The following is a 17269-nucleotide window of genomic DNA, read 5'->3' as shown; positions in this document are numbered from 1 at the left end:
AGGATGGAAGTAGTGTTCTGTCTCCAACTCTGATGTGCTCATTAGGCCATACTGAAAATTTCCAGGATTTGTAACGATGCCTCATGGATAGAAGGTTTGGAGTAATGGCAGTTAACTGACTCACAAGAGTGCCTGGTACAAATGGAGAGCAGAATTCTGGAGAGAGCTAAAGAAGAACTGGTCACTATTTTGTGCGTGTGAGGGAGAGAACACATACGGACAGTTAGTGTGGGAAAGTAAGTGACTATTACACAGAATATTTTCTCCTGACTTAGCAGCGAACTATTTCAACTGCTTTTGCATTTGCATAAAAATCCATGCATCATACTGAATTCTAATCCATTCCTCACTTAAGCCATACTAATGCTTCATACAACCAAATGAAGCAGAATTAATCAAACCTATTAGATTCAGTCCTAATCCCTAAAGGGCTTCTGTCTTTAGCATTTCCATGCTAACTAAAACTATTAGTTGGTTTTTCTTAAGATGTCAGATGTGGCTGCCTCCTAAATGTGATACCTATATAACTTCCTAAGAGATTTTCCCAGACTTGAACAATTAAAAGCAGAGAAATGTTGGGGAACCCACCCAAGAGGCCAGCTCAAATGCTGAAACACCTTCCCCAGCTGGCCCGAGCCAAGTAAATCTCATCCTTCCCCTGGGTTCCCAGAGCTTTCTAGGTGTCATGAGTTGAATGTGTCATATACAGGACTGGGCCCCTTCATGGTGGGAATCAGGTCTTATTCATGCTGTGTCCCCACAGCACCCTGCAGGGGACAGGTGCTCAGCTAAAGCTGGATTGAGCATGAGACGGATGAGGTCCTCCTCATGTGAACGTCTAGCTCAGCCCCAGTCATGGAGCCTTGTACAGACATTGGCCACAAACCATGGGCTGAACTGGCCTCCAGTGACCTCCCGGAAGTAAGCCGAGGCAGCTCTGATCCAGACCCAGTGCAGGTGTGGGGAGAAGGGGAAGGGAAGAAACGGCATCTACCAGTGCACACTCAGTAGGGAGTGCTGCTTGCGTAGGACAAGCAGGACAGGACGGGCGTGCCTGTGAACATGCCAAAGGGAATGGCAAGAGTCTCTCTGTGAAGGACTGGCTACTGAGGACTCCTTCCCTTTGGGTACCTCCTCAATCTGATCCAAGATACTCTGCGACCATCACTTCACCGCCTTCAAATCTCCCAGTGAAATTAAGGCTGGGTCACAATTCATGACACCAGATGCTACATAGAAATTAAGTCAAGATACAAAAGAAAACCGTTTATAATAAAAAGAATGTCTTAGTTGTAAGACGGAGAGAAGCTAATCAGCATACCACTGAACTGCTACGGTTGTTGGTTGGGGGGGTGGGTGGGTAAAAAATATCAACAGCATTGGATAAAAGGATCCACCAGACAAAGGTACAAAAGCTCGGCGTGGGTCCGAGGCTGTGGCTTCCTGTCTGGACTCTCACACGGTCGTTTCTATCGTTTCAATCACTTCCAGGTCAGACTGTGAGGGGGAGAGAAGGGTGCACTCATCCGGTTCCCAGCTGCTCTCTGGACTGTAATCTTCCTCTGAACTCAGTTCTGCTCCTTCTTCTGTGTCCTCGTCACACGATTCCACGTAGTGAGCCCCAATCGCATTGATCCCAGAGTCCTCAGAACTTGAGGGAGAAGAGCAGTGATCTATTTTTGGTGTATTGCTCTCTTTTGAAATTAAGGCATCGTGTGCAGAGACCTCCTCAGGGCTCATTTTGTGGGAATGCGGCGCCGGCTGCTTCTGCACATAACACATCTTCCCATTAATACATTTAACCTGATAGTTGTCAATAAAGAGGTCTGAAATCATACAGTACCTTGGTGAGTCAGGGGGAAGGGGAGGCTGGAAGACAGACGCAAATTTCAAAAAGTGTTCGGTGAGCGAGACTGAGATCTGAATGGTGTTTGTGGGTTCCCGAGGCCGGGCAGGAATCTCGGTGCTTGGAAGCTGTTCCACAGGGGTCATAGGCTGATACATGTATTTGCCTGTGGAGACACAAAAAGACACTTGAAATCTATGAGTATTACACAAACTATATTAATACGGCCATAATGGTTTCTGAGGACTTGATGTCTTTAAAAATATTTCAATAACACCTCAAAAGAAACTAGTAATAAAATCATTCAACACTGGTATAGTCAACTAAAAAGTCAGCATGGTATATAATAATTTCCATCTAAAAGACTCGATCTACTTTCCAAATCTCAATTTGTATTTGAGTCTTTCTGATACCTCTGAAGTAGGTGGATAGACACTAGAATCCTTATCTTACAGACAACTTGAAGTTGTTCATCAGACAACTTTATGTCTGTTCATCATACTAGAACAAAAAAGGTCCACAATATAGCATGGTAACAAATACAACCTGTACAGCCGGGCGTAGTGGTTCACGCCTGTAATGGGCAAATCACTTTAGGTCAGGAGTTCCAGACCTGCCTGGCCAATGTGGCAAAACCCTGTCTCTACTAAAACTAAAAAACTTAGCTGGGCATGGTGGTACATGCCTGTAATAGCAGCTACTCGGGAGGCTGAGGCATGAGAACCCCTTGACCCCAAGAAGCGGAGGTGGCAGTGAGCCGAGATTGTGCCACTGCACTCCAGCCTGGGTGACAGAGTGAGACCCTGTCTCAAAAAAAAAGTTGTAAAACAGTATAATGTACTGTAAAATTATAACTCCATGTGTATCTCCAATAATGTGTTAATGTATATATTCTTCCAGTTTTTAAATGTATGTAAGTTTATTATCAGAATTATGGGAGACTTTCACTTTCCAGGTGTCTCTGTTCTAGTTACAATATACACACACCCATATATTTACTGAATAGGTAGTGGCCCACTGAATTGTCCCGGCCACCCTCAATGACTGGGGTAAGGTTGAGGGTGGGAAATGATCTATCTCAGGACCAAAGCTCATCAGTGGCCTATTCAGGAGGTTCCCCCCACCCCCTCCCAATTCCACTGGCACTAAGCAACTCAAGCCACGCAGAAGCAAAGGGCAAACGCACAGAGGGATGCAGAGGACACCCTGCTGGATGTTTCCAGGAGGCCACAAGCTCACCTCTGAGCCTTCCTCTCTGCTCTGAGACCTCAACTGTTTCCCACATAGCTGACATGGAAGTAAAACCTAAATGGATTTGGTCCTAATGTCTCTCTTTCCTTATCCCATTTTTTTTTATTATTATACTTTAAGTTCTAGGGTACATGTGCACAATGTGCAGGTTACATACACATGTGCCGTGTTGGTGTGATGGTCCCCACCCTGTGTCCAAGTGATCTCATTGTTCAGTTCCCACCTATGAGTGAGAACATGCGGTGTTTGGTTTTCTGTCCTTGCGATAGTTTGCTGAGAATGATGGTTTCCAGCTTCATCCATGTCCCTACAAAGGACATGAACTTATCCTTTTTAATGGCTGCATAGTATTCCATGGTGTATATGTGCAACATTTTCTTAATTCAGTCTATCATTGATGGACATGTGGGTTGGTTCCAAGTCTTGGCTATTGTGAATAGTGCTGCAATAAACATACGTGTGCATGTGACTTTATAGCAGCATGATTTATAATCCTTTGGATATATACCCAGTAATGGGCCTCATCCCATTTTTCATTTCAACATCTAGCAAAGCCTCCCATGTGCTAAGGAAATAGGGTTGAAAATATCCAATCTGTAAGTCTAAAGTGATTTCAAAACAAAAAGCTAAAGCAGGGATGAGGGGCCTAAAAAATCCCAGAGACAAGTAGCCACAATTGTGGGCATCATTTTGGATTTTTCCTAATTCAGTCAATTTGTCGGTTCATGTTGTATCTTCTGCACACTGTTGACAGGGCTTTTAACCTTAGCACTACTTGCATTTTGGACCAGACAATTCTTCGTTGTGGTGCGGGCGGGGGTGGGGGTGCCTGTCCTAGGTGCTGTAGGGTGTTTAGCAGCATCCTCAGCCTCTCCCCACTAGATGCCAGTAGCAACTGCTTCCCAAATGAGACAAATTCCCCAAGGGGTGAAATCACTCTGGTTAAGAACCAGTGATTTATGATATCTTCATGAGCATCTTTTTGCAGGCAAATCATTCATGTGTATGGCACTTGCTCCTGTTTATTTCTTTGTCAGACTGGAAATTCTTCTAGGACAGGAATCACATTTGTAAGGAAAACTAGCTTAGGTTTTATAATGTTAATGATGCCACAGGAGAGTAGCAATTTCAGATTGGAAATGTAAGTAGTAAAGAGGCCACAAATCATGAAACATCAGTAATCTATTACGATCAATCAAGCCTGCTTATATTTTTTTGACTCCTGTACAAAAAGGTCACTCAGGTACCACAATTTCTTTATAACCAAATTACTCTAAAAACACCTTCATTTTCATCCTGGGGTACCATATGAAAAAAGTACATTTAAAGTCATTAAGCCTCTGGGTTCCCAGGGTGCTTCCAAGCCTGGACATACCTCATGCAAACCCCATGGTCTGATAAAAATGCATTGAGAAGAACCGTCGCACCTGCCTGGGGGAACTACGTTTAAAATATAACAGGCATCTTCATTTCTCCAGCTCTTTAAAAGGTAATTACTACTTGTCAGGCAGAGTTAAAATCAGGTCAGATCTAAGAGGTGGCATGCTAGGACCTCTGCCCCTATGCACCGTGGACACTATTGGCTGAAGGGCTAAAAAAGGCTGACCTTTAAGCCTCCCTCCAGATCCTCCAGCCCCAGGATTAGAGCAATGTATGTTTGGGCACGGGACAGACAACTGGAGAACTACTCTTCTGTCCACAGAGTGTTAAATAAAACGTGGAATGAAGGTTTCATCTTTTCCATTCTTGGCTGGTAGTTACTGAGCTCAGGAGGCTGTGGAAGGCAGACAGTCAAGATGTGCTTGCTGTATACGCTGACTAGGTTCATCCTGCCCTAAGTAACCTGTGGTTTAGTTATCCACTTGTCACAGCCATAGGAGCCTCGTAGTTGATTCACACCTTCCAGAACCATCCTCAGACCCAGAGGGAACAAGGCTTTATTTGTCCAAAGATAGAGGGAAATGGTGAAGTCCGGCTTTGGGACTTCCCTCACTCCATCTCTTTTCCTTTCCCTCCTTTATGCTTCTTCATAATTTCTTTCCTCTTGGTTCTTCTACTCTTTCTCTGGTCCCCTCTCATCCAAAGCTTAATTTTTCTTTCTTGAAGTGTAGTGCTGTGGACCGAATGTTTGTATCCCCACAAAATTCATGTTGAAACCCTAATCCCCAATGTGATGGTATTTGGAGGTGAGGCCTCTGAGGAGTACTTAGGTTTAGATGAGGCAATGAAGATGGAGCCTCTAATCATTGGTTTAGTGCCCCATGAGAAGAGGAAGAGACCAGATCCCTTTCTCTCTCCTCCATGTGAGGATACAGCATCTGCAAACCAGGATGAGCGTCCTCATCAGACACTGACTCTGCCTCACTCTTGGAATTCTCAGCTTCTAGACTGTGAGAAACACACGTTTGTTATTTAAGCCACCCAGTAAATGGTATTTTATTATAGTAGCCCAAACTGACCAGGACATGTAGTAAAAGAGAAATGCAGCTGGGTGAGGGAGATGTGAACCGGATTCCATTTCTTTCTACGTCTGTTAAATGTGTTTACTCAGAGCGAGGTGGGAGCCCATTATCTGGTGATATGGGTATGCAAAGAGAGGAAGAAAATAGTAAAGATGGCCACATAAAAAACCTTTAGTAACCACCTTTGAAATATCAATTATATCATACTTACTATATTGTTTATAAATACAGAAGCTCAAAGATTTAGTTTTATAGGGTTGTGAAGGGTTAATGCTTTACTCCAATCCCTGATAACTTACATCCCTGGGGTATCCTAGGCTGAGAATCCATGTTCACATAGCTCCGAGGCACTGCAAGATCCTGAATTATCAGAGAGATTCAATTATGTTTACTATGAGAATAAAATAAACACACTTCTTTAACAGCAAAGATTGAAACAGATTTCTGGCGATTTAGCCAAAAAATTCAATAACCACTATATTCTCTGAACAATCTTAATTAAGGGTTTGCTGTGTTACTTAAAGAATAAATGGATGAGAACTTTTAAAACCTAAAGCTCTAAAAGGAAAAGATACTCAGAGTGAGGGCTTAGAGAAAAAGAGCAAAAGGAGGATCCATTTGATCCAGCAATTCCACTTTTGGGTACATAGCCAAAAGAATGGAACGCAGAGTCTCAGGAATATTTGAATATCCATGTTCATAGCAGCATCATTTGCAACATCCAAAAGGTGGAGCAACCCAAATGTCCACTGATGGATGAACAGATAAACAAGAGCTCATATATATGTAAAATATATTAAAAGGAAGGAAATCCTGACCCATGCTACAACTAGAAGAACCTTGAGAACACTATGCTAATAAGCCAGTCACAGTAAGACAAATACTCTTGATTCCACTTGTTTGATGTATCTAAAGTAGTCAATTCATGGAAACCGAAAGCAGAGTGGTGTTTGCCAGGGCATACGGTGGGGGGATGGGGAATTGTTGTTTAATGGGTAGAGTTTGAGTTTTACAAGATGAAAAGAGATGTGTAGATGGATGGTAGTGATGGTTGCACAATATAAATGGACCTAACACCACAGAACTGTACACTTAAAAATGGTTAAGATGGGAATTACGTATATTTTACCAAAATTTACCAAGAAAATGAGTGACCTCAGGTAAATTGCATGCATAGTTCAGTTCTTTGACTTTATATATTTTAAATTAGTTTTATACTTTTTTTTTTTTTTTTTTTTTTTTTTTGAGATGGAGTCTCTCTCTGTGGCCCAGGCTGGAGGGCAGTGGCATGATCTCAGCTCACTGCAACCTCTGCCTCCTGGGTTCATGCGATTCTCCTGCCTCAGCCTCGTGAGTAGCTGGGATTATAGGCATGCACCACCGTGCCCAGCTAATTTTGTATTTTTAGTAGGGATGGGGTTTCTTTTTTTTTAAAATTATACTTTAAGTTCTAGGGTACATGTGCACAACGTGCAGGTTTGTTACATATGTATACATGTGTCATGTTGGTGTGCTGCACCCATTAACTCATCATTTACATTAGGTATATCTCCTAATGCTATCCCTCCCCGCTCCCCTTCTCCCCACAATAGGACCCGGTGTGTGATGTTCCCCTTCCTGTGTCCAAGTGATCTCATTGTTCAATTCCCACCTATGAGTGAGAACATGCGGTGTTTGGTTTTCTGCTTTTGCGATAGATTGCTGAGAATGATGGTTTCCAGCTGCATCCATGTCCCTACAAAGGACATGAACTCATCCTTTTTTATGGCTGCATAGTATTCCATGGTGTATATGTGCCACATTTTCTTAATCCAGTCTGCCACTGATGGACATTTGGGTTGATTCCAAGTCTTTGCTATTGTGAATAGTGCTGCAATAAATATACATGTGCATGTGTCTTTATAGCAGCATGATTTATAATCCTTTGGGTATATATCCAGTAATTGGATGGCTGGGTCATTTGGTATTTCTAGTTCTAGATCCTTGAGGAATCGCCATACTGTTTTTCACAATGGTTGAACTAGTTTACAATCCCAACAGTGTAAAAGTGTTTCTATTTCTCCACATCCTCTCCAGCACCTGTTGTTTCCTTTTTAATGATTGCCATGCTAACTGGTGTGAGATGGTATCTCATTGTGATTCTGATTTGCATTTCTCTGATGGCCAGTGATGACGAGCATTTTTTCATGTGTCTGTTGGCTGTATGCATGTCTTCTTTTGAGAAGTGTCTGTTCATATCCTTTGCCTACTTTTTGATGGGGTTGTTTTTTTCTTGTAAATGTGTTTGAGTTCTTTGTAGATTCTGGATATTAGCCCTTTGTCAGATGAGTAGATTGCAAAAATTTTCTCCCATTCCCCCATTCTGTAGGTTGCCTGTTCACTCTGCTGGTAGTTTCTTTTGCTGTGCAGTAGCTCTTTAAGTTTGGCTTTTGTTGCCATTGCTTTTGGTATTTTAGACATGAAGTCCTTGCCCATGCCTATGCCCTGAATGGTATTACCTAGGTTTTCTTCTAGGGTTTTTATGGTTTTAGGTCTAACATTTAAGTCTCTAATCCATCTTTAATTTTCGTATAAGGAGTAAGGAAAGGATCCAGTTTCAGCTTTCTACTTATGGCTAGCCAATTTTCGCAGCACCATTTATTAAATAGGGAATCCTTTCCCCATTTCTTGTTTTTCTCAGGTTTGTCAAAGATCAGAGGGCTGTAGATGTGTGGTATTATTTCTGAGGGCTCTGTTCTGTTCCATTGGTCTATATCTCTGTTTTGGTACCAGTACCATGCTGTTTTGGTTACTGTAGCCTTGTAGTATAGTTTCAAGTCAGGTCGTGTGATACCTCCACAGCTTTTTTCTTTTGACGTAGGATTGTCTTGGAAATACGGGGTCTTTTTTAGTTCTATATGAACTTTAAAGCAGTTTCTTCCAAGTCTGTGAAGAAAGTCATTGGTAGCTTGATGGGGATGGCATTGAATCTATAAATTACCTTGGGCAGTATGGCCATTTTCACAATATTGATTCTTCTATCCATGAGCATGGTATGTTCTTCCATTTGTTTGTGTCCTCTTTTATTTCATTGAGCAGTGGTTTGCAGTTCTCCTTGAAGAGGTCCTTTACATCCCTTGTAAGTTGGATTCCTAGATATTTTATTCTTTTTGAAGCAATTGTGAATGGAAGTTCATTCATGATTTGGCTCTCTGTTTGTCTATTACTGGTGTATAAGAATGCTTGTGATTTTTGCACATTAATTTTGTATCCTGAGACTTTGCTGAAGTTGCTTATCAGCTTAAGGAGATTTTGGACTGAGATGATGGGGTTTTCTAAATATACAATCATGTCATCTGCAAACAGGGACAATTTGACTTCTTCTTTTCCTAACTGAATATTATTTCTTTCTCTTGCCTGATTGCCCTTGCCAGAACTTCCAACACTATGTTGAATAGGAGTGGTGAGAGAGGGCATCCCTGTCTTGTGCCAGTTTTCAAAGGGAATGCTTCCAGTTTTTGCCCATTCAGTATATGATATTGGCTGTGGGTTTGTCATAAATAGCTCTTATTATTTTGAGATACGTTCCATCAATACTGAATTTGTTGAGAGTTTTTAGCATGAAGGGCTGTGGAATTTTGTCAAAGGCCTTTTCTGCATCTATTGAGATAATCATGTGGTTTTGTCTTTGGTTCTGTTTATATGCTGGATTACGTTTATTGATTTGCATATGTTGAACCAGCCTTGCGTCCCAGGGATGAAGCCCACTTGATCATGGTGGATAAGCTTTTTGATGTGCTGCTGGATTCGGTTTGCCAGTATTTTCTTGAGGACTTTTGCATTGATGTTCATCGGGGATATTGGTCTAAAATTCTCTTTTTTTGTTGTGTCTCTGCCAGGCTTTGGTATCAGGATGATGTTGGCCTCGTAAAATGAGTTAGGGAGGATTCCCTCTTTTTCTATTGATTGGAATAGTTTCAGAAGGAATGGTACCATCTCCTCCTTGTACCTCTGGTAGAATTCGGCTGTGAATCCATCTGGTCCTGGACTTTTTTTGGTTGGTAGGCTATTAATTATTGCCTCAATTTCAGAGCCTGCTATTGGTCTATTCAGGGATTCAACTTCTTCCTGGTTTAGTCTTGGGAGAGTGTAAGTGTCCAGGAAATCATCCATTTCTTCTGAGTTTTCTAGTTTATTTGCGTAGTATAGTATTCTCTGATGGTAGTTTGTATTTGTATTTCTGTGGGATCGGTGGTGATATTCCCTTTATCATTTTTTATTGCGTCTATTTGATTCTTCTCTTTTCTTCTTTATTAGTCTTGCTAGCAGTCTATCAATTTGGTTGATTTTTTTAAAAAACCAGCTCCTGGATTCATTGATTTTTCTGGAGGGTTTTTTGTGTCTCTATCTCCTTCAGTTCAGCTCTGATCTTAGTTATTTCTTGCCTTCTGCTAGCTTTTGAATGTGTTTGCTCTTGCTTCTTTCCAGCTTTCTCTTGTGGGCATTTAGTGCTATAAATTTCCTTCTACACACTGCTTTAAATGTGTCCCAGACATTCTGGAATGTTGTGTCGTTCTTCTGATTGGTTTCAAAGAACATCTTTATTTCTGCCTTCATTTCATTATGTACCCCAGTAGTCATTCAGGAGCAGGTTGTTCAGTTTCCATGTAGTTGAGCGGTTTTCATTGAGTTTCTTAGTCCTGAGTTCTAGTTTAATTGCACTGTGGTCTGAGAGACAGTTTGTTATAATTGCTGTTCTTTTACATTTGCTGAAGAGTGCTTTACTTCCAACTATGTGGTCAATTATGGAATAAGTGCAATGTGATGCTGAAAAGAATGTATATTCTGTTGATTTGGGGTGGAGAGTTCTGTAGATGTCTATTACGTCCACTTGGTGCAGAGTTGAGTTCAATTCCTGGATATCCTTGTTAACTTTCTGTCTTGTTGATCTGTCTAATGTTAACAGTGGGGTGTTGAAGTCTCCCACTATTATTGTATGGGAGTCTAAGTCTCTTTGTAAGTCTCTAAGGACTTGCTTTATGAATCTGGGTGCTCCTGTATTGGGTGCATATATGTTTAGGATAGTTAGCTCTTCCTGTTGAATTGATCCCTTTACCATTATGTAATAGCCTTCTTTGTCTCTTTTGATCTTTGATGGTTTAAAGTCTGTTTTATCAGAGACTAGGATTGCAACCCCTGTTTTTTTTGTTTCCCATTTGCTTGGTAGATCTTCCTCCACCCCTTTATTTTGAGCCTATGTATGTCTTTGCATGTGAGATGGGTCTTCTGAATACAGCAAACTGATGGGTCTTGACTCTTTATCCAATTTGCCAGTCTGTGTCTTTTAATTGGACCATTTAGTCCATTTACATTTAAGGTTAATATTGTTATGTGTGAACTTAATCCTGTCGTTGTGATATTAACTGGTTATTTTGCTCATTAGTTGATGCAGTTTCTTCCTAGCATTGATGGTCTTTACATTTTGGCATGTTTTTGCAATGGCTGGTACTGGTTGTTCCTTTCCATGTTTAGTGCTTCCTTCAGGATCTCTTGTAGGGCAGGTCTGGTGGTGACAAAGTCTCTAAGCATTTGCTTGTCTGTAAAGAATTGTATTTGTCCTTCACTTATGAAACTTAGTTTGGCTGGATATGAAATTCTGGGTTGAAAATTCTTTTCTTTAAGAATGTTGAATATTGGCCCCCACTCTCTTCTGGCTTGTAGAGTTTCTGCCGAGAGTTCTGCTGTTAGTCTGATGGGCTTCGCTTTGTGGGTAACCTGACCTTTCTCTTCGGCTGCCCTTAACATTTTTTCCTTCATTTCAACTTTGGTGAATCTGACAATTATGTGTCTTGGAGTTGCTCTTCTCAAGGAGTATCTTTGTGGCATTCTCTGTATTTCCTGAATTTGAATGTTGGCCTGCCTTACTAGGTTGGGGAAGTTCTCCTGGATAATATCCTGCAGAGTGTTTTCCAACTTGGTTCCATTTTCCCCCTCACTTTCAGGCACACCAATCAGACACAGATTTGGTCTTTTCACATAATCCCGTATTTCTTGGAGGCTTTGTTCATTTCTTTTTCCTCTTTTTTCTCTAGACTTCCCTTCTCACTTCATTTCATTCATTTGATCTTCAATCATTGATACTCTTTCTTCCAGTTGATCAAGTCGGTTACTGAAGCTTGTGCATTTGTCACGTATTTCTCGTGTCATGGTTTTTATCTCTGTCAGTTTGTTTACGGCTTTCTCTGCATTGATTATTCTAGTTATCCATTCTTCCATTCTTTTTTCAGGATTTTTAGTTTCTTTGCGCTGGGTACGTAGTTCCTCCTTTAGCTCTGAGAAGTCTGATCGACTGAAGCCTTCTTCTCTCAACTTGTCAAAGTCATTCTCCATCCAGCTTTGATCCATTGCTGGTGATGAGCTGCGTTCCTTTGGAGGGGGAGATGTGCTCTGATTTTTTTAATTTCTAGCTTTTCTGCCCTGCTTTTTCCCCATCTTTGTGGTTTTATCTGCCTTTGGTCTTTGATGGTGACATACTGATGGGGATTTGGTGTGGGTGTCCTTTCTACTTGTTAGTTTTCCTTCTAACAGTCAGGACCCTCAGCTGTAGGTCTGTTGGAGTTTGCTTGAGGTCCACTCCAGACCTTGTTTGCCTGGGTATCAGCAGTGGAGGCTGCAGAATATAGAATATTGCTGAACAGCAAGTGTTGCTGTCTGATTCTTGCTCTGGAAGCTTCATCTCAGGGGTGTACTCTGCCATGTGAGGCGTGAGGTGTCGGTCTGCACCTAGTGGGGGATGTCTCCCAGTTAGGCTACTCAGGGGTCAGGGACCCACTTGAGCAGGCAGTCTGTCTATTCTCAGATCTCAACCTCTGTGCTGGGAGATCCACTGCTCTCTTCAAAGCTGTCAGACAGGGTCATTTACATCTGCAGAGGTTTCTGCTGCTTTTTGTTTAGCTATGCCCTGTCCCCAGAGGTGGAGTCTACAGAGACAGGCAGGCCTCCTTGAGCTGTGGTGGGCTCCACCCAGTTTGAGCTTCCCTGTGGCTTTGTTTACCTACTTAAGCCTCAGCAATGGCGGGTGCCCCTCCCCCAGCCTCGCTGCCACCTTGCAGTTCAATCTCAGACTGCTGTGCTAGCAATGAGGGAGGCTCTGGGCATGGGACCCTCCCGGCCAGGTGTGGGATATAATCTCCTGGTGTGCCATTTGCTAAGACCCTTGGTAAAGCGCAATATTAGGGTGGGAGTTACCCAATTTTCCAGGTGTTGTGTGTCTCAGTTTCTCTTGGCTAGGAAAAGGGATTCCCTTCTCCCTTGTACTTCCCAGGTAAGGCGATGCCTCGCCCTGCTTCAGCTCTGGCTCATCGGGCTGCACCAGTTGACCAGCACCGATTGTCCAACACTCCCCAGTGAGATGAACCTGGTACCTCAGTTGAAATTGCAGAAATCACCCGTCTTCTGTGTCACTTGTGCTGGGAGCTGGAGGCTGGAGGCTGGAGGCTGGAGCTGTTCCTATTCGGCCATCTTGCTCCGGGACCCCCCGGGATGGGGTTTCTTCATGTTAGTCAGGCTGCCCTCAAACTCCTGACCTCAGGTGATCTACCCGCCTCAGCCTCCCAAAGTGCTGGGATTACAGGTGTGAGCCACTGTGCCCGGCTATACTTTTAAATTAGTATAATTTCCTGTATTAACAGACTACAGGGGAAAAAAACCCATATGATCTGGAATATTTAAAGAATTCTTGCCACTCCATAATGAGAAAACAACCCAATTTTCTTAAAAAGAGGTGTGGCAACATAAGAGTAAGACTGAGGGATCTTTACAGTGATGGAAATGTTCGGTATCTTGCCCGTATTCATGTTAATACCTTGTCTGTGATATCTTACCACTGTTTTGCAACTTAATTGCCATTGGGGGGAACTAGGCAAAGGGTACATGAGAGCTCTGTATTTCTTAAAATTTTATATAAATCTATGATATTTTTCAAAATGTATAATCTAAAACAACCGGGAAATAATCACCATAGACGTGATGACGTACCCTTTTTGGTGTATTATATCAGGAGGTACATGCTGTTGATACATTTCATTACAGGTGATATTTATTAACTTTGTGGTGCCTGTCTAGGTTTCTCCCTTGTAAAGCTACTATTTTTCTCTTTGTAAGATATTTTAGGACTGTGCAAATACCCTGTTTCTTACCATACTTTCACCAATTTTAGCATGGATGGGTAGCTCTTGTCTGCAACAAATATTACTGTGGTATTTGCCAAACAGTGATTTTTTTTTAAACGACACACCATGATTCCTGAGATTTTCTATTTACATCATTCCTTCTATGTTTATTAATTGGAATTCTATATGTGAAATTGAAGACACTGGGATGAAATCACATCTTGTGAGACCCAAACAAACTAAAGCCAGGAGAGTCTGAAGAGGGGAGGGTTTGTGCTATGTCTGAGATAAAGACTTGTCTCAAGGACTTTCTAAAATAACTCTAAGAGATTCTTTCTTTAGGACTGCAGCAATTCAGACAAGATGTCCTCGAAAGAACACCTGCCCAGTAACGGCATCTCCACTGAAAAACAGAGGCCAACTTGTGTTATAATTCCCAAATAAATTCAACATATTTGGAGACTTTTTCTGATTTTTTTTCTTGGTTGACATAAGCACCAGAAGCTGCTCCTTCTCCCTCATTTATTTATTTATTCAATTATTTATATAAGCATGGACTCACAGATATTTATTCTGTGTATTGCTACCTGTCACTATGATTTATTTTGTTACTCATATTTTTCCAGATTTAGCTCTTGGGACCTGTGTTCTTTCAACTATTCCCATCCTTGACTGAAGACTTCTTTACTTTCTGGCACTAGAAGACATTACTGGTTTATTTGTACTTTCCCTGGGCCAGTCTGGGAAGCAGCCATTTCTCCAAGGGGCCCTAGTTCCTTTTATTAAGAACTTATACGTATCACTCCTGTGAAGTGGAATCTTAGTTTGCTAATGACTCATTCAAATCACTCTCTGAGCTCATCCATAGGAAAGTGAAGACAATACCTTATTATAGTATCCAGTACCCATTTTAAAAATAATATAACAAAATCACAAATCCATTAATTTATCTTTAATCTTTTTAAAGGGAGCTGAAATTACTTTCTCAATCATGAAAGTGATCATACAACATGGCCAACATAAAAAACAACTGTGGGCTGGGTGTGGTGACTCACGTCTGTAATCCCAGCACTTTGGGAGGCCAAGGCGGGTGGATCATGAGGTCAGGAGATTGAGACCATCCTGGCTAACACGGTGAAACCCCTTCTCTACTAAAAATACAAAAAATTAGCTGGGCATGGTGGCGGGTGCCTGTAGTTCCAGCTACTCGGGAGGCTGAGGCAGGAGACTGGCGTGAACCTGGGAGGCGGGGCTTGCAGTGAGCTGAGATCCGGCCACTGCACTCCAGCCTGGGTGACAGAGCGAGACTCCATCTCAAAAAACAGGAAAAAAAAAAAAAAAAACAAAACTTTGACCAGAAAATGAAAAATATGAAAATCACATTGAGGGTGGAGGTACATGAATCAATACTGTGAGCTGGTTTTCAAAGGTCAATCAAACCACAAATAAGTAACTTCCACTATTAAAGTTTTGATTCATAATATTTATGATGTTTTCCTTCTTTGGTGTTTGGCAATAATATGCCTTTTCACAATGCCTCAAGACACTAAAAAAGATTTACATTCTCATCCTAGCTCTTTGGTTGAAAAAAGACAACAGAAGACTTACTACATTCTTAAACTCTTATAACAAGAGAGGAGTCAATTTTCAGACTTGGGCCTTGAGACACCCTGTGTTCTTTCTTCAGGAAGATACCCATTACTTAATAAGGTTTAGATCATGCTCTATTAGTTACCCCGTCATTCTCTGCCCTTAACTTCAGCTAACATTGCAATTTGCAGCACTGTATAATTACATAGCAGATATAATTCCTTGAAGATGTTTCTTTCTCTTGGTTGTAGAGCACAAAGGGAATGAAAAACAAAAAATAAACCCAAACAAATATAGAAAATAAACAAAATAAATGTGTAAGCCCTGCTAAGCTACTGTGTGTACCTTGCTCAACTATTTGATCAATTGTGCGCTTTGATTCTTTAAAAAGATCCTTTTGGGGGGAATATTAGCTTTTTGCTTTTGCAGATAGTTTTATGGTTGTTAAATGTGTGTCCTCCTTGACACATGAAGTATATTGCTCTCAGGGAATGAAAAGTAATTTAAATATTTGTGCAAGCAAAATATAATTAGGTAAATCTACTGAAAAAAATGAGTGGCCTGAGGTAAACTGTGCACAGTTTATATTTGTGACTTTATATTTTGAATTACAATTATGTTTATTTTACTCCCAAGGACATTCATTATTTTGAAAGTAATGTTAAATATTCTAATTTAGAAATTTCTGGAAGGTGCATTTTTCACTGAATAGCATATCACAAACCAAAAGCAAATGAACTTAGTATTTATTATAGCCAACATTTCTTGTGGCCTGGCCCTTCATCCTGCCCTACTGGCAGTCAATACACCAATATTTTTGTACTTTGAGCTGTGAGAACACTAAAGTTTGCATATTTCCCAACAAGTTGAAATTCTCAATCAGAAATGTATGCAAGATCCTAGCTTCTTCATTTTAAAATTGCATGTACAACTTCTTTAGTATGGCGGAACATATTGTAAAGCAAATCTAATGAGACCACAAGAAGCATGGCTTATTTACTCATCTAGCAAATCCTTATTGCATATCTACCATGCTTATGCCACTAAGTCAGATGCTACGGGGAAATAAAATGAAGTAAAGTATGCAGTCATGCTTCTAGGAGCTTTCAGACTGATATAGAAGATAAGTAAAACAAGAGTTGATTAAGATTATAGGAACATATGCAAGGGCGTTCACCAGGCAGTAGAACAGGATTCAAGTTTCACTGAAGGATTTTATATGGCTATCAAAAGACAGAGACCGGTATTGTAGCAAGCAGAATAGCTCCAATGTAGTAGCTCGGCATTTGGGGTTAGACAGTCGATCAAAAGGGCAGAGGAGGATAAAGTTTCTGAGGAAGACTGAGGCTGGATGGGGCTTGGAATGCAAAGCCAGGGAGTTCAGATGTAGCAATGGTGAATGGCTACAGATTACTCAGGAAGTAAGTAATGACAAAAGAAGGACTGTAGAGAATGTGGCCTGGTAAATGTGTGCTGATGGACTGGAAAGAGAGGAGATGGGAGTTAAGAGGCTGCTACAGATTTTCAAGCATGAGGTTCTAAGTCACATGGCTTGGAAGAGGAGGAAACACAGGAGACACATCTTGTGAAGGTGGCAGAGCCCAGGGGATTAGGACAAAGACTGTAGAGTCAGACAAACCTGGATATGCATCCCAGCTCGCTACTTAGAGCTGTCTTCCCCCCGCCCCCAAGCAGAGTCTTGCTCTGTTGTCCAGGCTGGAGTGCAGTGGTGTGATTTTGATTCACTGCAACCTCCGCCTCCCAGGTTCAAATTATTCTCCTGCCTCAGCCTCTCAAGTTGCTGGGATTATAGGTGCCTGCCACCACACCCAGCAATTTTTTTTTTTTTTTTTTGTATTTTTAGTAAAGACAGGGTTTCACTATGTTGGTCAGGCTGGTCTTGAACTCCTGACCTCAGGTGATCCACCTGCCTCGGCCTCCCAAAGTGCTGGGACTACAGGCATGAGCCA

At 41.5% G+C, this 17269-nt stretch overlaps 1 protein-coding gene across 1 annotated transcript in view; it reads right to left on the bottom strand.

The window, feature by feature from the left end:
* Positions 1 to 1096: 1096 nt before the first annotated feature.
* C15H3orf70 (chromosome 15 C3orf70 homolog) overlaps positions 1097 to 17269 on the bottom strand; it is a 76550-nt gene continuing 60377 nt past the window's right edge. The window contains exon 2 of the mRNA XM_007971866.3: positions 1097 to 2012. Coding sequence (XP_007970057.1) covers positions 1456 to 2012 — 557 coding nt within the window. The 3' untranslated portion in view covers positions 1097 to 1455. The remainder of the gene's footprint in view (positions 2013 to 17269) is intronic.

The sequence above is a fragment of the Chlorocebus sabaeus genome, chromosome 15 (assembly GCF_047675955.1).
Source record: "Chlorocebus sabaeus isolate Y175 chromosome 15, mChlSab1.0.hap1, whole genome shotgun sequence".
In the NCBI taxonomy this organism is placed as follows: Eukaryota; Metazoa; Chordata; class Mammalia; order Primates; family Cercopithecidae; genus Chlorocebus; species Chlorocebus sabaeus.
This window is presented reverse-complemented; position numbering and strand designations above follow the sequence as displayed.